The sequence below is a fragment of the Agelaius phoeniceus genome, chromosome 11, assembly GCF_051311805.1.
Source record: "Agelaius phoeniceus isolate bAgePho1 chromosome 11, bAgePho1.hap1, whole genome shotgun sequence".
NCBI lineage: Eukaryota > Metazoa > Chordata > Aves > Passeriformes > Icteridae > Agelaius > Agelaius phoeniceus.
In genome coordinates this window covers 5540796-5565760 of record NC_135275.1, presented here as the reverse complement: position 1 = coordinate 5565760, position 24965 = coordinate 5540796, and the positions used below count along the sequence as shown (strand labels likewise).

Sequence of the window (24965 nt, the reverse complement as noted above, 5' to 3'; positions counted from 1 at the left end):
AGCTGATGAAATGAAATAAACCCAGAAGGCTTTTAGCAACTGGCCACAGTTGCATTTTATTCATTTCTATTTGAGGCCTTTTACAAGCCTGGGTCAGGACTTTTCTTCCCAGCTGCTTCCAGGGGAAGGTTTTCTCTGTGTAAATTTGACTCTGTGCACAGTCAGAATCTTGCTTCCATCCAACCTTTGTATTCCTTCCAACCCCCAGCCCTGTGCAGAGCTGCTGTAAAACAGAAAATTGACTTCTCCATCAAACCCAGGGACTGAGCCTGTGACAGGGCTGAATTATCTGACAGGAGCTGTGGCTGGGGGGCCCAGCAGTTTTTCATTTCTTACACTATTACATAATGAGGAGTTATTTTCCTTTTTAGGCTGCCTGCTTAGAGAACCCAGCTGAAGCACAGCATTTGTGACATTTCTGTCTCTGTTCTGAGGACTGGGCATAGCTGGGGTACATGGCACCAGCTGAAGGCTCTTGTATGTTCAGGTCTTCAGCTGGTCACGGGAAGGGCTGGTTGCCTCACTATATCCCCATGAGACTTGAAAGATGTGTTAAGGAGCTAATTTTGAGTAATTAGGAAGTTAAAATTAAGAATTATTTTAAGTCAAAGCTCTGAGACTGATGTAAACAGACCTAAAATACAGATTTGCCTGTTTTTCTAAGACTCATTCTGGGTTTTTAAATGGATAATGTGTACGAAAGAATAATTTCCTAATCTAATTAGTACAGAAAACTTGTCCTGATGGAGTTGGCTTCTCTGATTTATCTAATCAGGCCCAAAGTCATTTTTCAATTTGTGCTATTTTTTGGATTATTATTTCTTTTCCCCCACGAGGTTGTCATTTACAACTCGTGGGCTCATTTCCAGCAGCACCCCATTGAAACTGAATTTCTGAAGTGCATAATTTTCATTAGATTTCCTAAAAGATGTATTAAATAAAATTAGATTCAGTTGTATTCTTGGCTCCTCATGTCAGTAGGACTTCCTGGGGAATTAGGCTGCAGCTCAGAGGTTGTATTTAAACATTATTTCTCAATCCAAATGTTTGGCTACTTGCTAGTCCTGTCATGCTGATGCTGCCATTTACTTCTACTTGTAAATGCCTTGCTTGTTTGCCAAGTGCACCTGGTGATGCTGTAAGATGGTGATGGGAGCTCTCACCACCATCCAGTGGGCATTAAACACCAAATGCTCCAAGTACTGGGCAGCCTGGCAGACAGAACCTGCTGGATTGCAGTGAAATGTACGTGCAGGTCTGTGCCTCATGTTTTCCAATCAATCCCAGCCATATTCTCTCCAAAGAGTTCCAGCCTTGGTCTTTCTTCATGTGAAAACCACGTTGTCCTCTCAATCAGTTATGTAAAACTTCCCACAGCACCACTATGTTCCCTTCAGATATGGGAACAAAATCTGCATGTGCAGCTCAGAATAATGGGCACACACCTTCCTGCAGTGTCTGGGCCCCCTCCTAAAGTCCATGCAGGTTTTATAAAGCTGCTTTGGCTGCAGGAAGCTTTTCTGAGCAGAGTGGTTTTCTGTGCATTGAGGAGCTGGAATGAACAGGTAAGGAGGAGACAAAATGAGGCCATTTTGTACAACCTCAACCGTAAAATGGTTGCTAATGATTTCCTGGCTCTGTGTGTTCTGAAAGGACTGTTCCAGCAGAATTTCCTCTCCTGAGCTCTGCCAGGCCACTGCACACAGAGGGAATGGGGTCAGCTCTTGGGCAGTTCTGAGGGGGAGATCAAAAGGGCTGCTGAGCAGGGGCTGATTTGAGGTGGGAGCTGCCTGTTAATACCAAAACACCCTGGAGGCTGAGAGTGGGGATGGGCTGTGCTGCTGAAGGTGGGCTCAGAGCTGGGTTTGTTTGCTCTCCCAATGACTCTGTCCATAGACACAACCCCATACAAACCTCTCACCTTGCCAGCTGACCTGTGTGTGCTGTGTGTCCCTGCAGGAGCTGAACGTGCGGGCGCTGACGCTGTCTGCGGACAAGGCCCGGTACGGCGTGCGGCTGAGGGCCGAGCCCGAGCACACCGTGCTGGGCCGCCGCCTCAAGGGCGCCTTCAAGCCCCTCATGGCTGCCATCAAGGAGCTCAGCAGCGAGCAGCTGGAGAGGTTCCAGGAGACAGGTCTGTAGTGGGGCAGAGCCCTCAAGGGTGGCAGGGTGTCCTTCTGTGGGCTTACAGAATCACAGAATCATGAGGTTGGATGAGACCTCTAAATCATCGAGTCCAGCTTATGCCCTAACACTTCAACTGTACTGTAGCACCAAGTGCTGTGTCCAGTCTTTCTTTAAACACATCTAGAGATGGTGATTCTACCACCTCCCTGGGAAGAGCATTCCAGTACTTTATTATTATTTTGGTGAAAAATTTTTTCCCAATATCCAACCTATCCCTTCCCTGATGTAGCTTGAGACTGTGTCCTCTGGTTCTGTCAGAGACCGACCTCCACCTGACCACAACCTCCCTTCAGGAAGGTGTAGAGAGCAATAAGGTCACCTCTAAACCTCCTCTTCTCCAGGCTAAACAATCCCATTTCCTTCAAACGTCCCTCATGGGGTTTGTGTTCCCATCCCCTCTCCAGCCTTTGCCTCCTCTGGACACACTCAAGCATCTCAATGTCCTTCCCAAGCTGAGGGGCCAGAGCTGGGCACAGCACTCCAGGTGAGGCCTCACCAGTGCCAAGTACAGGGGCAGAATGAGCTCCCTGCTCCTGCTGGCCACACCATTCCTGAGCCAGGCCAGGATGCCATTGGCTTAAGGGAGCTTAAGGCCTGCTTCCCTCTTGTTATCCCTCTTCAGCTGTTACAAGGAGGAAATTTGAGTTTATTATTTCCTTTTTTTTTTTTTTTTGGGCAAGAAGAGTTTAGAAATGGTCATGGGCACTGATTTTAAACTGTTCTCCTGTTAAACTGTTTAAACTGTTCCTTCCTGTTAGAGGAGGTTTAGGGTTGATTATAGGAAAAAGTTCTTCCTCAGAAGGTGCTGGGCACTGCACAGGTTCCTCAGGGAATGGTCACAGCCCTGAGGCTGCCAGAGCTCCAGGAGAGTTTGGACAGCACTGCCAGGGATGCACAGGGTGGGATTGTTGAGTTGTCTGTGCAGGATTTAGACACAGTGATCCCTCTGGGTCCCTTCCAGCTCAGGATGTTCTCTGATTTTAAGTGCTACTGTAAAGCCAAGATGAAGCAGAGAATAAGCTTTCTGTGAGACTGAATCAGATTGGAACTGAGTATTTGTGCAGTAGCTTTTATTCTAAAAGCATTCCTTTGATTCCAGAGTTACAAGTGGGTGTGAATTTTGCAGCTATATCTGTTTAGCAAACTGCTTAAATGGAAATTTGGAGTTGGTGGAGTATACAGGATATTTTTAAGTTTTATTCCATTCAGATGGTTCCACACAAACAGTTGCTGAAGTGCCTGTGTTCTAGTGAGCTCTGCTGCCTGGAGAAGTGCTTATGTGAAAAATGGAAATGTGGGATAATTCACTGCTGCTTACTAGTGCTTAACTGCTGTTTGACTGCATTGCAAATATATACATTGCACATGTTTGAAGGCTGATGCTTGGTTAAAGCTTTCTGAATTTGAAACTGGGGGTTTTGCTTGGATGGTAAGAGCTGCTCTCCATCTGCCAACCCTGCAGGCAGCATTGTTGTGGAAGGACATGAACTCCATGGGGAGGATCTGCGTCTCATGTATCAGATGACAGAGGGATCTGCCCAGTTCGAGGCACACTCCGATGCTCAGGTATTTTATTGGTTATTTCCTCTCTTTTTTTGATTAAGGGAAGAATTCCTCAGGAAGCAGTAGCAAAATGGTGAGGTAGAAGCTGGCTTGGGTTTGTTAGTTCAGGTAGTTCAGCACATTCCAGGAGTGTGTGAATCCTGGAGCTGTTCAACGCTCTCTCCACCATCGTATTTTGTTCATGAGGAGATCTCTAAAGGCATCCTGAGCTCCTGACAGTGTTACTCCCACCCTGTTTCCAGTTTGTCACTTGCTCATCAATCTTTTGTGCCTTTGCTCAGGTTTTGGTGCTGCTGGATGTGACCCCAGACCAGTCCATGGTGGATGAAGGCGTGGCCCGGGAAGTGATCAATCGCATCCAGAAGCTTCGCAAGAAGGTGAGCAGGCAGTGGGGTGGGACAAGGCATTTCCATTCCCTTTCCAGCACTCTGGGCTATATGCACAGACTGCATTTTCAATTAAACATGGAATCCTGTAAAATTTACTCCTCATGTATGGCTTCCTGATTGGATTCCCTTGCAAGAGCTCTAAAGGATGTGTAGAGGAAATTTTCATGGGACATGTTATTTTGAAAAAGTTCAGTGCAGTTAAGGCTGCATAAATCATAGACTCATAGAAAAGTCTGGGTTGGAAAGGACCTTTCTTCAGCATAAGACTGAAAAATTACAAATTTTACCAAAATAGATATTCTTTACATTATGTATATTTAAAAAAAAATCTGTGTAGATTTTACATATATATATGTATATATACACACATATACACACCTATGTAGTATTTTTAAATATATATATCTCTACACCTATGTAGATTTATATATTTTAATGGTTTTTTACTTATAGAAAACTTGAGGATTTATTTCTGTATAAAACTTAACCAGGAAGGATTGTGGCCATGAAAACTCTCCCATGTGTTACTGGATTTAAATTCAGTTCTGTAATGACATAAAACCATAATTTATTTTCACTATAATGAATATTAGTATACTTAATCTTGCCTAAACTCCCATGTTTTAAGATTCTTGGTGTTTTTTTAGAAGGATTGTTTTCTTCTAAGTCTTTCATGGAAGCTTTTAACAGCTGCTTGATAAATATCTTTTTTTTTAACTTGACAAGTATTGCTCTCTTGGTGTGTGGCTTTGCTGTCAGTAATGGTGTCTGTGTGTCCTGCAGAGGAACCTGGTGCCCACAGATGAGATCACAGTGTACTACAGGGCCCTGCCAGAGGGGGAATACCTGGACACTGTCATCCAGCAGCACGCTGAGTTCATTTTTGCCACAATAAAGGCAGACCTGAAGCCTTATCCGGTGCCTACCTCAAGGGAAGTTCTCATCCAGGAAACAACCCAAGTAAGGAGGAGAAGCACTGCTTGCATAGTTCATCTTATTTGCTTTTAACCTAACAAGCTGCTCCAGTAAAAGAATAATGCTGTCAATATTTGTTTGTGGGATAGAGCAGATATTGTTTTCTATTTATAACTTTCTGTATTAGTCTTTCTTGGTTTATAAAAGAAAGGAGTTGGGTTCTGGATGCGTGGTGATTTTGAAAATCAAGCTGCTTGGATACCAAAGTAAACAACTGAGGCAGTTGTTTGTCTGAACTTAATACACAGTTATTTGTACTTGGGTTAGTGTGTTGTTTGAACAGCCAAAATGTTGTTGCTCTGATTTTCTTAGATTAATAGACTTTTGTACTAGAACTACTCCTTCGAGGCTAAATTTGGCTTAAGACCAACTTGTTTAATATTTAAGAATGTTTTTTCCTCTGCCCTGTGTTGCTGAAGTTGTCTGTTGTAAAAGTGTAGTTTCATATTTCAAATCAGCAGCAATTTCTGTTGTTTTCTTTGATTGCTGCTTCTGACATATTTGATGATAGTTTTGCCATGGTTTTACTGAAGCTCACTCTATTCAAAAGACATTCCTAGCAGAACTGTGAATGAGTTATTCTTCAATACAAATGTCCTGCTGGACCACAAAGATTAATTCACACAAGAGTGTAGGATCCATCAGACTTGAAATTTGATTTACAGAATGGCTGGGAAGGCAGGGAATAGCTGCAAGGAAAGGGCACATTTCATCCATCTTAATAGTGTGTGTAAAGGAAATGTTTTATAGTTATTAATGGCACTTCTGAAGTTGTACAGATTTGAAACAAAGCCTTGTTTGGCCTGTTTCAAAACTATCAGTTTCATCTAGTGACAGACAGGGGGAAAACACTAAGTAAATACTGTAGCTGAGAAATCACTGAAAATCTTGAATTTCTTCTAAGTACTTATTTGATACTTCTGATGGATAAGATCAAATCTGAATTGGAATGTAAAAGCAGCTGGAAATACAGTGCTGGGAATCACCTGTGGGATTTCCTGCCTCAAATCCCCTGAACCTGAGCTTTAGTGCTGGTCACTGTTGCTTTCCATGAAAACTTTAATGCCTGTGCAAGTATGGTTACCCCCATGTTTATTTTACTCTTACCTAAATCTAACTTAGTATATTTTAGTGAAGAAAGCCATTGTGGGAAGATGAGTGTGTTGGTTTAGTCCTAAACACTGCTCTGTGTGTAGAGATGAAATCCTCCCCTGCCAGCAGGCACCTGGCCTGGTTTTTATGGTTAGAACTGATGGCTTCATCTGGATGTGAGCAAAAACCAGGCAGTTCTTTCTGTTGTGGAGATGATGAGCTAGTGTGTGACCCTGGGAGAGTTTTGTAGGCCATGCATTTGCACAAATGTTGAATTTCTTACAGATATCTTCACTGAATGGCACTGTTCTGCCAGCCAGTTCTGTGGGGTGTTGATAGCTCAGCTTAGAGAAATGCAGTTGTCTCATTGTGGGCACCCAGCTGAGAGAGCCTCCTGCCACCTTGAAACCTTGGCAGGGAGAGGGTTTCAGACAAAACCATGAGCAGGGAATTGGGTTTGATGTTCTCTCTGGAGGAGAGAAGGCTCCAGGGAGAGCTCAGAGCCCTTCCAGTGCCCAGAGGGGCTCCAGGAGAGCTGGAGATGGACTTGAGCCAAGGGATGGAGGGACAGGACACAGGGAATGGCTCCCACTGCCAGAGGGCAGGGATGGATGGGATATTGGGATGGGATTGTTCCCTGTGAGGGTGGGCAGGCCCTGGCACAGGTGCCCAGAGCAGCTGTGGCTGCTGCTGGATCCCTGGCAGTGCCCAAGGCCAGGCTGGATGGGGCTTGGAGCAGCCTGGGACAGTGAGAGGTGTCCCTGCCATGGCAGGAAGAGTGGGATGAGATGGTCACCAAGGTAAAGCACCTTCCAACCAAGGCACCCCAGGATCCTACACAATGCTGCCAGTCCTGAGTGCTGAGGGGGTGCAGTCTGTGTGTGGGAAATGGAGGCACAGAAGAACAGAAGTAATGCACTTGTTCATTATTATTTATTTTAGTCTCAGTTATAGGATCACAGAATGGGTTGGGTTTGGGAGGGACCTTGAGGATCATGTACTTCCAGCCCTACCATGGACAGGGACAGTCACCCCAGAGAACTCCTTGTGGAGGAGCTCTGTGCCTGCTGCAGCCTTTTCTGTGCTTGTGGATGGGCTGGCTGTGCCTCTGAACTGTTTGTCACACACTCAGACTTCAGAATAGATGTTGCAGAGGGAAACAGATGACTGAAATTGCAGTGCAAGTGTCAAGTGCTCCTTGGGAGTTTGTGTTCTGGGCCTGCAGAGATGGATTGCTTAGGGCAGGTGCTTGACTCTGTTGTGCTGCAGCTCCTTTGGCACATCCAGAGCAGTGACATGAGAAAGCCCTTCCTGAGAAATCCTTCATGGGAGTGTGTAAATTAAGTCAGGATCATTGCACCAAATTTCTGGAAGTTACTCAGAGGAGTAACAGGAGTCTGCTTGCTGTTGAATATATGTGAGGACTGGAAGAAAAACGAAATGCACTCTGTTCTTTTTACATTTATTGTGATTACATTCAAGTCATTACTTCTGGGAAATTATCCTGGATCAATTTTTGATACAAGGCTTTAATTCTGAGCTCCTTTCCCAAAGACTTGCTCCAAGCCACAGCAACAACAACAACAAAAAAAGCAGTGTCTCAGAAACTATTGGGGCAGAAAAGTAGGTACTTGAAAAATGAATTTTGAGTTGTAAGTAGAATGGATAAACACAGAATGGCATTTGTTGCTGCATAAGTGTTTTTCCCTACTTTGTAATAGGACTTCAGTAAAGAATGACACTTCCAAATTTGTCTGTCACCCTTTGGATGTGTCTCTTGCCAAAGAGCATCTCTAAATTTACAAAATAAAATAGCTTAAATGGTCTGTTGGTACCAGTTGTTCATATGGGTCATTTCTGGATCTCTTTTGGAAGATCCATGTTGGATTTCCTGGAGTGCCTCCAGGTCTGACAGGCTCACTGGTGCCTCCTGGGGAGATACTCAAAGGCTGGTGGTACCAAGGCAGTGTGACCACCCAGGGGGTTCTCAGTGATCCCCCAGGGATAGTGGAGGCTTCTCAGGGCAGTGACTGAGAGCAGAGCCCTGGTCAGCAATCTGAATTTCTCTGGAGGAGTGTTCCTCTCAGGCAGATTTGCTTTGGGATTGTATTTTGGGAGGGTGTCATCACTGCTCATCACTTGTGAAAATCAGGCTGTTTGTTCCCTGCTTTTCTGACATCTGGTACAGGCAGATTGATGTCTGAAGCACTGTCACTGAAGGCAGATGTAGCAACAATCCCTATTTTATGGTAAATCACATTTAGTACAAAGGCAAGATCTTAGTGTTGCTTGTTGAAGGGAAACATTTTGCTGTGTTTGTTTAATAAGCAGTATTGAAATAATGCTCATCTCTGTCTTTCCCCAGCTGAAGGGATCAGAGCTGGAAATCACACTGGTCAGAGGGGGAGTGTGCCAGTCTGCTGGCCCAGCCTGTGCCTATGTCAACCTCAAAGTTTGTGTCAATGGGACAGAGCAAGGTAGGAATGAACATCCCCAGCTTGCTTTGTCTGGGCTGCTGGAAGGGGAGTTTGGAAATGGAGTGGTGAATGCTGGAGCCTGAATTCATTTGAAAGGTGGTGCAGCCTCCTCTCCAGTAGCAGCTTGAAATAATTCTTGAAAATAAATTTATTCAAAGCAAAACCACACCTGTCCATGATTTCTGCTGAGGGAAGCTCTTCTGTGTGGGCAGGAGTTGTCACTCCTGCTGCAGGGAGGGTTTGTGTGTCAGTATCTTTGTGGGGACTGCACTCTCTGGACTTGGGGTGTGCTTGAGAATTTGTAATCCCTGCTGTAGCACTGTGCAGGAGGTGAGGCCTGGATGTGGGTGGGGGACATGGTTTGAAAAGCTCAGATATGAAGTACAGAGATGAAAATCATACTTAAAACTAGATAATGGCCTGACTGTGTCTTGGGCAGTGGACATGGCTGCAGTGATGTTGCTACAAGGGTGAGTTATATATTAAGAAGAGAGAAAACTAAATGCACTTGGGGAGGTTTTTTCTTGCGTGTGCTGCCAGTTTATATATGGAAATAGTTGTTCCTTGTTGGACATGGTCACAGAGCTGCTCCCTGAGTGAGAAGGAATCCAGCTGGGAAAGCTGGTGACCCTCTCAGAGTCACAGTCTCAGCTTTTAACCAATTTAATACCTATAATATTAAATTATAGGCTGGGTTGTACCTTAGTAACACACAAATGGGACTGCCTTGTTAATAAAAGCAAATAGAACTTCTGCACCATAAATCTGAAGTACACATTGTTTGTTTCTCTGTTTTCTTTCCCCTTTCCCATTAAAAAAATTTGGGAAGATGCAGTGTTGTCAGTTTTAAATTGGCTTAGAAACTCACTGGAAGTAATTAGCATCATTAGAAAATCATTAGAACTTGGATATTGCTTCCAAACTGCATTTTAATTTCTTAATTTTGGTTTTAGATGGTGTGTTGCTGCTGGAAAATCCAAAAGGAGATAATACCTTGAACTTCACTGGACTTGTAGATGCTGTCTCCTGCATTTTTGGTCTTAAAAATTCCAAACTGACAGTTTTTAATGGAAACACAGGTAAATGGAGTATGACAAGGAAAATTGAAAGTCTTTCTAGCACCAGCTAGGAGTCATTTACTGTATAATTATTTACTGTGTAATTTATATCTTATCTAGCTAGCTATATCAAATTGACAAGAAAATGGGTAAGGAAATATTCCATTTTATAGTACTTAGCTTATGAGACTGTGTTTATAGTCACATCAACATGTTTCCAAAAGCTGCTGCTAAATGGTGCTCATCTGTTATCTTGCTTCCATTGCAGTTCTCATCAGGACAAAATGTGATTTATTTCAGTGTTTCCACTGGCCTATGCTGGATCTTGATGGCGAGCTGCCATCAGCCTTTCCATGCTTTCCCTAATGGCTCAGTAGGCAGGGTGAGAACTTCAGCTGAATGTAAACTGTGATCTGTAGAAGAAAAATGTTGCCTTTCCACCCGGAGAACCTTGAGGAGCACTGCATTTCTTCTTTTTTTATAAAAACCTATTGAATATTTTTGCAGATTGAACTTTAAGGCAAAAGAATGTAAAAGAAACCACCCCACAACAGTATAAAAATGCTAATTGAATGGCTACAAAACCTTTTATTAGTGGTTTTTTCATGGAAATATTACTGAAATATTACTGAGGGGGAGGTCCTTGAATTGGCTGATTTGGGGTGCCCTCAGGGCTGCTGAGGATCACCAGTTCATGTCCAACAGTGACATCCATAAAGAAATAGTCTTTGTGTCACTGTTGCCATCTCAGTCCTTAGTTTCTTGTTGTCCTGTCCTGAGAACATTTCTAGGAGGATTTTTGGGGTTTCCCATCTGGTGTCATCCATTAGCTCCCTGTGATAAATCTTTCAGGTCGTGCTCAGCTCAGCTGAACAGTCCTGTCATACAAAAGGATTAATCTTTGATTTCAGTCAGAGGGGATTTAGGGGAGATCCTTCAGTATCTTCCTCAAGTTCCAGTTGTGTTTTGAGGAAGGAAATGGTTTTCCTGGAAATCCTTTTCCAAGTAGGAGGGATAACAGGGTGCTCTGTGCCTGCAGAGGGGGGTCTGCACCTGCATTGTTCATTGTCACCACAGATAGAAAGAGATGACCTTCAAAAGGCCCAGAAGAGTTGGGAAACTCCCATCTCACAAAGTTTAGAAGTAATTTGACTCCATATTTGGGGTTTTTCTGCCCTTTATAGGACAAAAAGATGCAGCACAAATCCATTAATGCTGAAGTCCTAAAGGGAAGTGGTGGAGAAAATTGAAACCTTCCCTCTTCCTCTGCTGTAGTAACAAAGGCCCTCTCCCTTTTCCTTCTTTCCTTTTCCTTCTTTCCTTTTCCTTCTTTCCTTTTCCTTCTTTCCTTTTCCTTCTTTCCTTTTCCTTCTTTCCTTTTCCTTCTTTCCTTTTCCTTCTTTCCTTTTCCTTCTTTCCTTTTCCTTCTTTCCTTTTCCTTCTTTCCTTTTCCTTCTTTCCTTTTCCTTCTTTCCTTTTCCTTCTTTCCTTTTCCTTCTTTCCTTTTCCTTCTTTCCTTTTCCTTCTTTCCTTTTCCTTCTTTCCTTTTCCTTCTTTCCTTTTCCTTCTTTCCTTTTCCTTCTTTCCTTTTCCTTCTTTCCTTTTCCTTCTTTCCTTTTCCTTCTTTCCTTTTCCTTCTTTCCTTTTCCTTCTTTCCTTTTCCTTCTTTCCTTTTCCTTCTTTCCTTTTCCTTCTTTCCTTTTCCTTCTTTCCTTTTCCTTCTTTCCTTTCCCTTTTCCTTCTTTCCTTTCCCTTTTCCTTCTTTCCTTCTTTCCTTTTCCTTCTTGCCTTTCCCTTTTCCTTCTTGCCTTCTTTCCTTCCCTTCTTCCCTCGTCACTTTTGCTCCTTAGGAATCATTTTGGGACTTCCATCTTGGCATGCTGCTTTTCACCTTTCAGTGTCAGTGGTCAGGGCAGAGCAGGGTATTTTCCCTGCCCACTTATTCAGCAGATGGAAATTCCCTTGGAAAGATCAGATCACCAAATTGGCATTGGTGGCAGTGTGTCACATCTCAAACAAGTATTGGTCAGCAGATGTGGCTCCCTGGGGAGTCCCAGCTCAAGGCATGTGCCAGGAAAACAGTCCTGAAAGGTGTCAGAGAACAGAGCAGAATTCCAGTGTTTGCTTTGGACACAATCCATCTGCTCTGGGGTGAGTAACCTCAGGTGAGGTCTCATGCTGACTCCAGGGCTTGCAATCAGCTGCTGTGTCCCAGAGGAATTGCAGAGAAATGTTGTGCACTCCAGACAAATAATTTCTGAATAGTTCCCCGTGTGTTAATAAAATTGGGACCCAGTAAAACCATATTTCTGGCTCCTCATTCCCTTCCTGTGGTTTCTAGGGCTGTCCACTGTACTTGCAGTAATTTATTGTCTTGTTCTTTAGTTGTAATGAAGGTTTCCTTAGGGTTGTGCTGTGGCACAGGATCAGGCAGTTCTTCTCAGATGGGTCCTGTCTCTGCTTTTCAGTGCAGCATTGGAAGAATGGGATCAACATTTCCTCCCCAATAGTGTGTCAAGGTATTTTGAGGAACTGCACTCCCCAAACAAAGCTCTGGGACTTGTTCAGACCTTCAGAAACTGAAAATAGAATCTGTCTCTTTGTACATTAAAAAAAAATAAATTCAAAGGGAAGAAGCTGGGCTCAAGTCAGATGGTAAAAGAAGTTGCCTGTGACTTTTTTTTCCTCTAGACTGCTAAAAACTCTCTTAAGCTTCTTGTTTGGGAAGCTTGTAGACTTGCACTCAGCTTTCATGGAAGTAGCCCATAATGAAAAATATTTATTTAAACCACTTTCAATATGTTTATGGGAAGAAATACATCTGTAGATCATGTAGGGCTTTAAAAAAAAGGGAGGGGCAAGGAAGGTGGGGCAAAAATCCCACTAAAAACTTTTTGATCCATGCCTTATTTCATCTTTTTGATTTTCAGATGGCTGATTTTTTTAATCTTCAATTTTTCAAAGGCTGTGAGGCTGTAAGGTACTTTAGGGGAGAGCATTAACACTTAAACCCCACTGCAGGGAGAACTGACTTTTAAAGTGATTTTGATGAGCACTTGTAATACCTGCTTACCTTCAAGTCTATTGATATCCAGGAAGAAATGATCCATTTTTCCTTGCTCTTGTGAGAGGGCTCTGTGAACAGACTCCTCTGACAGCCCGAGCTCTTCCCTGGGAAATGTCAGTGCTCCTGGAATGCCAAATGCTCATTGGTTAATTGGGCAAAGCCCCATCACTGCAGCTCTGCCTCCTTGCCCTGCATGGATCCACAGGGATGCTGCCAGCTGGGCAATGGCAAACTGGGAGTTACTGGGGCCAAGTGTTCCCACTCTGTCACTCCCTGTGCTCTCTCTTCTGTGGCCTGAAATTGTGCTGGTTCAGGAAAAACCTGCCCCTGGCTCCCTTCCATTGGAGGGAATCTTGGTAATTCCTCTCCACTTGTTAATTCAGTTGTTTTCTTGCTTTCCTGAAAATAAAACCAAAAGCAAATCCCCTTCCTGTGCTTGAGACAGGCCTGAACAGTGCTTGGCTTTTGGTTTCTTTTTTCTTTAAACTGCTACAAATTAATATACAAATATATAAAAGTTGGTATTTAAAATACACATTTTAGAATCTTAGGTGCAGCCTGAGGTCTTTTTGCCTCCTTGAGCAATCTTGTAAACACTCCTAGTGCATCTCACTCTGTTCTGTGGCACTTGACAGAATTTTGAACTTGTAGCTTGTGATTGCTGTTCATCTTTTTGTGGGATTAGGTTTTTTGAGGGTTTGGGGCTTTTTTTGGGAGCTGGGTGGTCGGTTTAGGGTTTTTTTTTATTTATAAGTTTATAAACCTACAAAAAGTATACATTTATAAATTATTCCCCTTGAGATTTTCAGGTGAACTATAGAAAATGAGATTTGTACAGCTTAGGCTCCCTCACATGTGGATAAGGCTGCTGTGGAATGAAAACCTGTTGGCTGGACTGACAGGTGTGCCTGTTCCATGTGTGCAGGAACACACAGTTCTGACAAGGAATTAAATGCATCAGCTCTCCCTGGCTTTGATTTCTGGGGCTCTTTGCAGCACAGAGTTATTCCTGTGTATTTTAATACCACTCCCATCAGTGGCTCTGTTTGACCTCAAGGCTCAGGCAGTGTTGCAGGATTCATTTTTGTCACAGAAACTTCATCAGCTTCTTCTCCCAGCCCTTCCAGGGATTGCCTCTGATGGCCTTGGAGATGGGGCTCCTGGTTTGGGTCTGGCCTTGCCCCATTCTCTCCATGTGCCCGGCTGGAGTCATGTGCTGGATCCTGAGCTGGCATTGCACACTGATACTCCTGTAGGGGCTTTATTCATGAGCCATTAATTGAAATTTTTTGGTTTGTTTTTTCTGGAGTTTAATATCTTTAATATCAATATTTATTATTTATATTAATATATTATTATTAATATATTAATTTATTATTAATATAGTAATGAATTTATTATTAATATTATAATGAATATATTTAATATTTATTATTAATAAATATCCGGATGTTGCATAGTAACACATGCCCAGTGCTGCTTTGGCCAGGGAAGTCTGGGTGCAAGCAAAGATCACAGCTTTTCATATAAAGAGATAGGAATAGAAAATAGAAAATAAAATTTGTCTTTTTCTACATTAAAAAAATAAAATTCAAAGGGAAGAAGCTGGGCTCAAGTCAGTGGTAAAAAAAGTTACCTGTGACTTTTTTTTTCCTCCAGACTGCTGAAAACTCTCTTAAGCTTCATGTTTGGGAAGCTTGTGGACTTGCACTCAGCTTTCATAGAAGTAGCCCATAATGGCTGCTGAATGGTTGGCTTGGGTGAATAATTTCTTGCTTGTTTGAAGTTACCTAACTTATTTTTATTGCATAAGCCACTATGTGCATAAGAAATATTATATAGGAGCTAATTTCCACAGCAAACCAAGCACCCTCTTTGTGTTATTATGAAAACCAAACCTTTCTGCACAAATGCCATTTTCCAGCAGAGAAGCTCTTTGTGGAGGACAGGATGGTGAAAGAGGAGACGGGGGCAGGAGTGAGGAGCTCCTGGCTGGCCTGACGGCTGTCCCTTTGTGTTGCAGAGCTGCTGAAGCACACAGACCTGCTGGGGCTCAGTGGGAGCACTCTGCATGTGACAGCAGGGCCAGCCCCTGGCCTGCCCAGCTCCCCCAGTGCCCTGCTCTGCCAGTACATCAACCTGCAGCTGATCAATGCAAAGCCACAAGGTATGGGGGCTGCACGGCTGCAGCTTTTCACTGGGACATGGGGATTTTGGTTATTTTTTTTTCCTAGTGTGTGCTTTCTGATAAAAACAATCTTCCCTCTTCTCCTGAGAGCACAAGGAGAGCCAGTTTGAGATAAGGGGCAGCAGTTAAACATGAGCCCCTGGGCATTGTTACCCTGTTTCTGACCATCAGCTCACCTGTGCAGTTTATTGTAAAAGGCTGAGTCTAAAACTGATCAAGTTTGAATGAAGAGCCACTTTTTCACCAGGACATTGGAAACAGCCTGTGAAACATTTCTTAGTGCTATTTAAAAGCCAAGTGAATTGTATTATTCATCTGGTCTGGAGTATAAATATATATGTGTGTAATTCTGTTTCCCCCCCCTGCTATTCTGGCACTCTGAGAGCTCGTGTGGGAACAGCTGAATTGTTTCAGTAACTTGCTCTTACCCTGTGCTCTGGTATGAGCCCTTTCTGACACTACTGAGAGCCAAAAATGTGGTTTTCTACAGGGGATTGGATCATAAGTAGGTGCTTGGTGAGCTTCTGCACGTAGTGGTTTCTGTGTCCTGTTGAAATATTTCATGTTTCCCAGACTCTGTGTAATCCTGTTGACCCATGAAAAGAAGTTTTCTTCTGTTGGTCAAGCTGTCAGTCATCACTTACATTTCTGGCTCTATAATTAATGAACTTAGAGAATATCTGTAGGTTGGTATTTCTAATTTATCTCTCAGTACCATGAAGAAATAGAGGTGAAATGGAAGAAGAAATCCTAAATTTCAATTTACCCAGTTAAATGAAGTAATTTCATTTCTCACCAATAGTGACTCAGCTGTTTTATCTTGTCCAGAATGCCAGAAAGGAACAGTGGGAACTCTCCTAATGGAAAACCCTGTTGGTCAGAATGGATTAACCTACAAAGCTCTTCTGCATGAGACAGCAAAAGTTTTTGGGCTCAGAAGCAGGAGGCTAAAGCTGTTCCTGGATGAAGCACTAACTCATGGTAAGCACAAACTTGTGGTTTGCTCATCTGAGGATCCTTGGAATTTGTTGTTGAGGAGCAGCTCATGTAACCTGAGATCCAGTTTAATTACTAAATCCACACTATTCACACACTGGTTTGTAATTTTGCCCAGTAATTCAATATTAGCATAACAAAATCCTTTAAGCAAACATCCAGATGTAGAAGCTCTAAGCTGTAATGCATTCCCTTCATGGAATGGCCAGGACAAGTTTTTGTGAAAGCTTTTTCCTCCTGCAGTAAAGGTCAGTCAGCAGTTCCAGGGAACTCCTCCTGGAACTGAGTCTACAGTAGGAATATTTTAAGAATCTGTTCAAACTTTTAGCATTCATATTGCTGCATTGTCTTGGAGGATTGGAGTGGGTGGAAAAGAGTGTTGGATCTCTGTTAGAGCAGTGAGGTAGGGCACAGCCAGGGATAGCTGGGAAGCAGAAAGCTTCAGCACATGCTCACAGGTCTGAAATGGTAAAGAACCCCCCAAACCCACTGACAGATGGGAAACAAAAATCTCTGATTCATGAGGAAGGTGTGACTGAAGCTTGAGCCATCTGTGGTGCTGAAAAATTGGACCAGAGTGATTTAGGACTTCATTTGACAGAGAGAATGGATTGCAGACTACATGGTAAAAACCCAAACAGCTCCAAACAGGGATTCCTGGAGAATTCCAGGAGAATTCAGCTCTCTGAGTGGAATGATGCTAAGGGCTCTGTCTGCAGGGTGTCACAGTGATGTGGTTTACAGGCTGTTTGGGAGGGATCCATGAGGTTTAATGGCTTATCACATGTTACCTCTCCAGAAGTTGGACATCCTGCTCAAAGTGCCTATCTCAGGGTGGCTGAGCTTCCTCAGGAGGTGCTGTCAGTGGGGAGGGCAGGAGGGGCAGCTCTGGTGCAGCTGCTGAGAGCTGGGGTCACTCAGCTGCCCATGAGGATTCAGGTGGGATACAGTGAAATCTCAGCAAGGAGTGGTGGGGGGGTTTTGTTGTGAATTTTTGGCTTCTTGGTTTTCTTGGTTTTTTTTTTAATTTTTACTTTGTATGACCTTAAGTGTATTTATTCAAAAGCCATTTTTGTAATTCAAATGGATCTCAGATGTTGATGAAACTTTCTAGTGATAGTTAAAGCAAATGCCAAAAATAATGTGCTGAGTGGTGTTAACAGAGAACTGGAGCATTTCAGCACAAGGGGTAAAAACCAAGAACATGAACCACACTTGGTTTGCATAAACTGAAAGGTATTTTTGTGTGCAGCCTTGCCCACCTGGGGATTCAGGGATTCAGGCACTCAGGAACGAGGGATGTTAGGCATAGTTCCTCTTTGGTTCAGCACCAGATGATTCTGTTCAGACACTGAAATAACCACTGTAGGAAACTGCAGAGCTTTGAAAGAGGCAAGGAGCTGACAGGACAGGAAAATGTACAGACTGGCAAAACAGCTTTTAAAGCTCAGTTGAAGTGAGGATTTTTAAAATGCCTTCACCTGAAAGGGAAGTGGGTTAAATCACTGTAACATTTGTAGCATGGATTCTCTATAACTGTTTAAACTTTAATTCAAGTGTATGAAGGGACAATTCGCAGTGATGTGAAAGATCAGATTTGATAACTCCTGCAAGGCCAAAACAACAGATTTGGTCTCTTAAACTCAGAACACAGAGAGCTCGGTCCCAGAGGTTTATTTGTGCAGCTAATGCCTTGTAGCCACACTTCTGCTATCTCAGATTTAATTCTCAGCATTCACCTCCTTGAATAACACTTTTTAAGTTTAAACACTGGCATAGCTGTGTTTTATCTTCACATCTCTTTGTATGACAAATGAGTGCTGCACATAAAACACTTTGATGCCTCTAGAAAACATTAGGTCAATTAGTGTTTATCTATATTGTTGCAGCTTTGTAATCTTCCATTCATCTTCTGATCAATCTGCTCAAGGTCTTACCTTCAGAACAACAAAGTTCAGTCTCTTGAGTAGGTTTTCTGTGCTTTATTCTAAAAATAAAAATGTATTTGCTGTTAACAGTTTGAAGCGTTTGATGAAAATAGCCCAGGAATTGGAAGGTTGGTGCCTGTTCAATAAGAAGGAAAAACAATCACTTGGTGGAAAATGAGTTATTGGTTTTGAAGAGTTATTTTTATAAATGTTGTTGGTCCAGGCAGTTGGGCATCTGCTGTCTATTGCACAGAAACTCACCAGCTTTTCAAAAACAAACGTGCTTTTCACTCCCCTTTGTAATGTTGGAAAACATCCCAAAAAGAAATGTTCAAGTGGTGAGTATTGCTTATTCCTGAGCTGGAGAGACAGAGGTTCCAGGTACCTGATTTGTACCAGGTACCTGATTGTTCCACACTGGGGATGGTGGGGACACTTCAGGTGTTCCCTGCAAAGCCCTTCCCTGGAGCCATTGGCACAGAAGGGAAGGTGTCCCTACAGTCTATTAATAAATCAAATTTCCAGTTCTTTAAACTAATTGTTGTGATAAATACTGTTGGAAATAGGTTCATGTAAGTTCCTCATTTTTCAGGATCTTATAAATAAATACGTAATAAGAGACTTGGATACCCAAGTTCATAATTGGTTTGGCTGCTTCTGCAGACCAGAGTCCTTTACATCCTGGTGGAACATGTTCCTGGGAAGGATGGTTAGTGAGGGAATAAAGCCCTAATTGCTGTGCTGGATTATAGCTCTGTGGATGGATATTCAGCTGCTTAAAGGGTAGTATTACAATGGAAGAACTGAAAAACACTGTGATCCATGAGGACTTCTCAGTTCTCTAATTAACAGGTGGCTTTTAAAATCAGTGCAGCTTCTGTGTGTTTAGTCTAAAAATGAAACATTTTTCAAAGCAGGATGGGGCAGGACACTGCAGAAGGGCTCCTCCTGAGAAGCCCCAGCCAGTCTGGGTGTTATTAATGTGTCCTTTGTGCTAACACTGGTGCCAGACCTTTGTGATATCTTGTGTTTGCTGGGGCTGTCTGCAGGGTTCTGGGGTGAGAGTGACACCGTGACCCCAGTCCTTGTTAATCTGGGTTTCACCAGTGTTCTCTGCTTACACCTGCCAGGTTTCTTATCTCTCTGAGCTTTCTTAGTGCAGAGGCCTCAGGCCTGTTTGATACTGGGGTGCCTTTTGTTCCAAGGCTGGAGCTCCCAGTATTCCAAACACTCTGCTCTCAGTGGGGCAGCTGATGGCTGCTGGAAGCAAAGTCAGCAAGCACCAGGCTTCTTGGGAAAAAAATTCACATTTCACAAGGTAATAGTGAAAGATTTCCAGCTCCTGCAAGCTTTGCAGGTGACTTTTCCTAGACACAAGTGGGATCACTCTGTGTTTGTGTTTCTTGAGTAATTACAAGCCCTGAGTCAGCCTGTTGGAAGCGTGCTCTGTCCTTCAGAGGTTTGTTGGGACTTGATCCTGTTCCTGTTCCAAACTCTGGGCATGCAGCTGGGAGAAGACTTAGGGAATTATCCTGTATGATCAGAAAATCTTCAGGCATACTCAACAAGATTCCAGCAGTAGTTCTTCAGCAGGTACTGGTACAATCCTTGCTTTACATATAAACTGCTCATGAGGGACTGTTCATCTTGACTTCATATCACAGTGTTGGAGTTTTCTGAACTAGCTGCTGCTCTGTCAGGATGTGAAGGTGAGAGCTGTGGGCTGATGTAGACTTTCAAAAAGTTCTACTTTGAAACATAAAACAGGCTCTCCTGCTCTTGCAGGGACACTGGTGACATGTGGTGACCCTTCCTTTCATGCCGTGGACTTTAACAGGAGACAATTTTGAGCTGGGCAGTTTCTGTCGCAGTCCCACTGTGGTGAAACCAGCAAAAATGTCTGAATAAAGCAAATTTAAACAAAAAAATAAAAGTTCATAGTTCTCCTGGTAAGCAAGAGCACTAACTCTGTTGTTTCTCTCTTCTTTCCTTCATTCAGAGATCACAAAGGATGTTTCTATGAGGAACCTGAACATGAAGACCCTCTATGTTCATGTCATACCCACCACAGCTGAATGTTGAGAATTCCAGATTTATGACCATGTAGACTTTTTTCCACAAAAAATGAAGTCAAAGGAAGTTATTATGCTTTTAGATGAACATCCAAGTTGTGTAGGGTACTTTTAACATCTCTAGTGGCACACAGGATGTTTTCTACCAGTGCATGTCTAATATGCTGCTCTTTGGTTTCAAATACAATGTATTTTCATTATGTTATCTTAATATGCTGTAAAAGCTGTTCAGAAACCTTAGATATCTATGCAGTAATTTGCCTGAGAGAAATGGGACTTGTACCTCAGTGATGCTGTTCTCTGCTGTCCTTTGTGCAGAGGGCATCTTTTCTAAACCATGGCTTACCTACAAGGCTCTCTGATATATTCCCACCCTCCCACAACGGCTTTGTAACTTATTTAAGGGTTATCTGGATTTGTTCATTCATACTTGCTGGATTTTCATCAAGTGTGTGGCTGTTGATTTCAAATACTCCCTAATTTCAACACTTGGAACAATAAATTTGCTTCATCTCCTGCCTCTTGCTTCCCTGACTTCAGAGTACTTTGCTTCCTCAGGATTTCTGAAGAAGAGACCTCTTGGAGCTCCATATGGATCAGGAGCAGCCAAAGACACCTGAGCTATGCAGTGTTGAGCACCAGTGGCTGTTTGCATTGTGGTGCTGACAGGTTTGGGGGCTTGGTTTGTTCAGGGGCTTGGGGGAGCGTTGTTCTGATGCAGAAGCAGTTTCAGACTGAAAACAGTTGGGGTTTTAGTTTTTGTAATACCCAGTAAAGCTTGTCAGTGTTTCAGCGTTCACTTGTGAACACTGGCAGGGGAAGGCAGAGCCCCCTTGGCAGTGCTGGGTGTTTCTGCCTGGTTCAGCTGGAGCTTTGAGCACACCTGGGGGTTCTGCACCTTCCTGGGGGCAGGCACAGTGAGCCCTGGCTGTCCTGGCAGTGCTGGGAGCAGCAGGACACACTCTGCAAACAGTGGAGCAGCAGCCTGGCAGAGCAGAGGCTTCTGAGCACGATTTTCCATTGCTCTGTGAGGTTCACCTTTACACTAGGAGCAAAACCCAAAGCTGCTTCATGATAACTGTGTGTTAGTTGGAATAACTATAAATAGCTGTTCTGTGTAACTCTGTGCACTGGTGGACTGTACCAAAATTGTAAAGACTCTTTGAAGTGAACCAACTTCCTGGCACTCAGCTTACAGAAAATTCTTTTATCAGTATTGAAAATGGCTATGCCTCCTGAATCACTGGCCTGTTCAGGTTAATGGATACTGGGCCTTGCCCTCTACTTTTACCTGGAAGTCAGCTGGTTTTTAGTGACACAGTGACATGGAAATCCAATTTTTATTGGTTTGTGAGGTTTGTCACATCAAAAATGTCCAGGTTTCATCTTCTGTGAAAGCAAGATTGCTGTTCCTAAAGTAACTTTGCTTTATTCTTGATGGAGAATAAAGGGAGAAGGTAAATGATGGCAACCTAACCTCATTCTTGATGACCCAGTCTAAGGTCACAGCACTGCTTGCATTTTTAAAGACTTATTTGGGATTTAGCATTTTGTCCTGTTTCATCTCACTCTCCTTTCTTCACTGCACACACTGCACCATGTCACTCTTTCTCCTTTCCCTTTTTTTTTAGTGTATGTGTGGTTGGTTTTGTTTGTTTTGTTTTGTTTGTTTGTTTGTTTTAACTTGCTCTGCTTTCTCCCCACATCAGCACAGTCCTCATGGGTTGTGATGGCAGAAACCCAGGTGTGCTCCAGCCTGCTCACATCACAAGGATAGAAATAAAAGGATGGAAATGCCCACAGATGCTCTTTCTGTCTGGTAGGATCAGTAGAAACTAGCAGAAGGGAAAATTCAATATACTTAGGACATGTAATGGAGGAACAAGACCAGAGCTGATCAGAGGACACTGCTGGAAATGCTTTTGGGTCCATTACTTTTACATCAACATTTACATCAACATAAGTAGCATGTCATTAAAAAAAATAATTTGGAGGCAGAATTAGGGTTTAATTTTCCTTTCAGGTGCCACTGTTAGATGGCTGTGATCTCTTAGCTGCACAGCCATGAATGTTGGGAACAGGCTGTGACCCATTTGGGTGATCTTGTGCTGTCTCTACCTTCCTTCTCCACATCCATTTTTAGTATTCCTTTTTTTATTATTCTGGATAATATCTAATCATTGCATGAGAGAATTTATCTCTTGGGATCTTGAAGGGGGGGAATGTTTCCTAGTAATTTTTTTATTGAGGTTTCTTAATGCACTTCTATAACATTATCTAGGTTGGACTAATAATAGTCTCTTGGCTTGATGTGATATTCTTCAGGATTTATGTGCCTCAATTAGCTTCCCTCTTAAATAGCTTGTTACACAAATGAGGTCCCAGACCACTGCTGCATAGAGGAGCCATGACCAGGGCACTCCAGAGCTGTGTCACAGCATCTGCTGTCCCTGGAGGAGTTTGGATCCTTGAATCCTGATGTTGCTGCCTCTCACCTGGTGGCATTCCAGCTCTCCTCCTGCCTGGAAGGTGTGCAGCCTCCAGGAGCTGGGCTGCTGGGGAGCAGGAGGCACTGACACAACCCAGATCCATTGTTCTGTCCAAAAATCACAGTGCTGGAGCTCAGCAAAATGGGGACATCCCCCACCACACGGGCACAGCGTTGTGTCCCTCCCCACTCTATCTCTGGGAGCTGCTTTGAGCTCCAAGGGCTTTGTTCTGCCCCAGTTCCACCAGGCTGGGATTCTGTTGGCACCCTTGGCAAGGGCAGGGCCTGGCACTGAGCAGGGCTGAGGGCAGAGGAAATCCTCAGGCTTGGCTGAGCTGCACCAGCAAATTCTGTGACAGGAGAGCAGCAGCACTGCTCCTGTCAGTGCAGTCCCTGTCCCTCCTCAGGAGCCATCACTGAGGGTGGGCCAGGCTGCTCCAGCCCAGAGTCACCTCCCTGCCTCCCCAGGGTGGGCACAGCACTCAGAGCTGCATTTCTGCCCTCCCCAGGGTGGGCACAACACTCAGAGCTGCATTTCTGCCCTGCTCAGGGTGGGTACAACACGCAGAGCTGCATTTCTGCCCTCCCCAGGGTGGGCACAGCACTCAGAGCTGCATTTCTGCCCTCCCCAGGGTGGCTGCAGCACTCAGAGCTGCATTTCTGCCGTGCTCAGGGTGGCTGCAGCACTCAGAGCTGCATTTCTGCCCCCTCCAGGGTGAGTGCAGCACTCAGAGCTGCATTTCTGCCCTGCTCAGGGTGGGTACAACACGCAGAGCTGCATTTCTGCCCTGCTCAGGGTGGGTACAGCACTCAGAGCTGCATTTCTGCCCTCCCCAGGGTGGCTGCAGCACTCAGAGCTGCATTTCTGCCCTCCCCAGGGTGGCTGCAGCACTCAGAGCTGCATTTCTGCCCTCCCCAGGGTGGCTGCAGCACTCAGAGCTGCATTTCTGCCCTGCTCAGGGTGGGTATAGCACTCAGAGCTGCATTTCTGCCCTGCTCAGGTGACTGCAGGTGTCCTTTTGCAGTGACTGTAGGTGTTCTGCAGGTAACTTCCAGAGAGAAGAATGGTTTTAAAGAGAGGAAAAAATGAACAGGTTTCTCCTCATCCTGCAGAGTTGAGTGGCAGCTGATGAACTTTTCAGCCCTTTTGCAGCTCAGAATCTTTCTGATTTCTGTCAGCAGCAGTGGAGTTCAGTGTCCTCCTCATTACTGGTTAAGTACAAAGCAATTATTCAGTCTGTTAAATAATTTCTTGCTCTTTATGTGATTTCTTACAAGCTGGACTTTTAACACTGATTAAACAGATTGAAAATACACTGTCTGCAGCTGCATTCCAAAAGGTGGCCTGCAAAATAGCCTCAGATAATTTTCTTTCACATTTTTCTTCCTCAGCACCATCCACACACAGGAGCAGCTTTGCAGGGGGAACACAACTTTGCTGAGTTAATTTTACTCTTGCTGTGCTGTGAGTGGTGGGCAGCTGGGGTTGGAGGGAAGGACTGTCATCAATTATCTAATGTTTTCCCCAGTGAAAATGTTTATGTAACAAATATAATTATAGCTTTTATGTAATTGAGGGGGGAAAAAGGTTCCTATTTCAGTATGTCTGGATATTTCAGTTAATTTCCAGTCTGTGTCTGTACAAAGTTCTAATTAGGGGGTCACAGAGCTCCTCAGAAGCTTTGTAGTTCCTCGTAGATGGAATTAAAACTGTTCCTAAAGATATTTAATTTTTAAGACTTTCTTGGGAATTCTGTAAACACTGTCCTAATTCTGCAATTTGTTCTAGTTGTCTTCAGTGTTCAAAACAGGGAAAACAGCTGAAACCTCACAGGCAAGCAAAATGTACCCTGGCACTTAATATTTGCTGTGTGTGATCAGGTGTGACAGCTGTGCAGGGGGTGCTGCCATGGGACAAACATCCTGTTTTCAAGGCAGCAGGTTTGCAGAGGTGAACACTATCAAAATATGGACCTAGGACGTGTGTTCTGTGATAAATGTTCTGGCAACCCCCAAAATCATGGGATCTTTGGGACTCATTGCTTCTGGCTGCGTGTGCCAGGCAGGGAAGGGGGAGGAGATGAGGCAACGTGGAAAAATTGAGATCTTACACTGCAAATCTTGCTGGTGATACAATCTAAACAAGGATGAAGGATCCTGAATATTCCTGAAGGCAGTGTTTGGAAGATGAAAAAGAGAAGTTGCTCACTGTGTCAGCTGAATCAGCCAAAAGCCAAGCTCAGGCTCTTGGAAAGCAAAGGGAGCTGCCATGGATTAGTAATTAAACAAGGACCAGTAATTCCATCTTCTTGCCAAAGAACACAAGTACCAAAAAAAGCAAGTGCTGTGCTGCATAAACAGGATTGTCTGGGAGATGGTGAAGTAATCTTTCCACTCAGTTCCTGATAAAGCTCCTCCTGCAGCCCTGTGTCCAATTTTGGGAGCCCTGCCATGAGGAGGATGTTGACAATTTAGAGGGAGGCCT

General features: G+C 43.7%; 1 protein-coding gene across 3 annotated transcripts in view; it reads left to right on the top strand.

Moving 5' to 3' along the window:
- The window catches only part of IARS1 (isoleucyl-tRNA synthetase 1), a 94676-nt gene extending 74164 nt beyond the window's left edge, over window positions 1–20512 (top strand). For 2 of the 3 annotated variants that reach the window (XM_077184434.1, XM_054640236.2), the window contains exons 27-34: window positions 1960–2134; window positions 3650–3753; window positions 4032–4127; window positions 4923–5099; window positions 8572–8683; window positions 9637–9762; window positions 14832–14975; window positions 15825–16946. In XM_077184434.1, the coding sequence (XP_077040549.1) occupies window positions 1960–2134; window positions 3650–3753; window positions 4032–4127; window positions 4923–5099; window positions 8572–8683; window positions 9637–9762; window positions 14832–14975; window positions 15825–16129 (1239 nt within the window). In that variant the 3' untranslated portion in view covers window positions 16130–16946. Of the gene's footprint in view, window positions 1–1959; window positions 2135–3649; window positions 3754–4031; window positions 4128–4922; window positions 5100–8571; window positions 8684–9636; window positions 9763–14831; window positions 14976–15824; window positions 16947–19919 lie in introns of those variants that run through there. The other variant, XM_077184435.1, reaches the window with a different exon arrangement.
- The last annotated feature ends 4453 nt before the right edge of the window (window positions 20513–24965 follow it).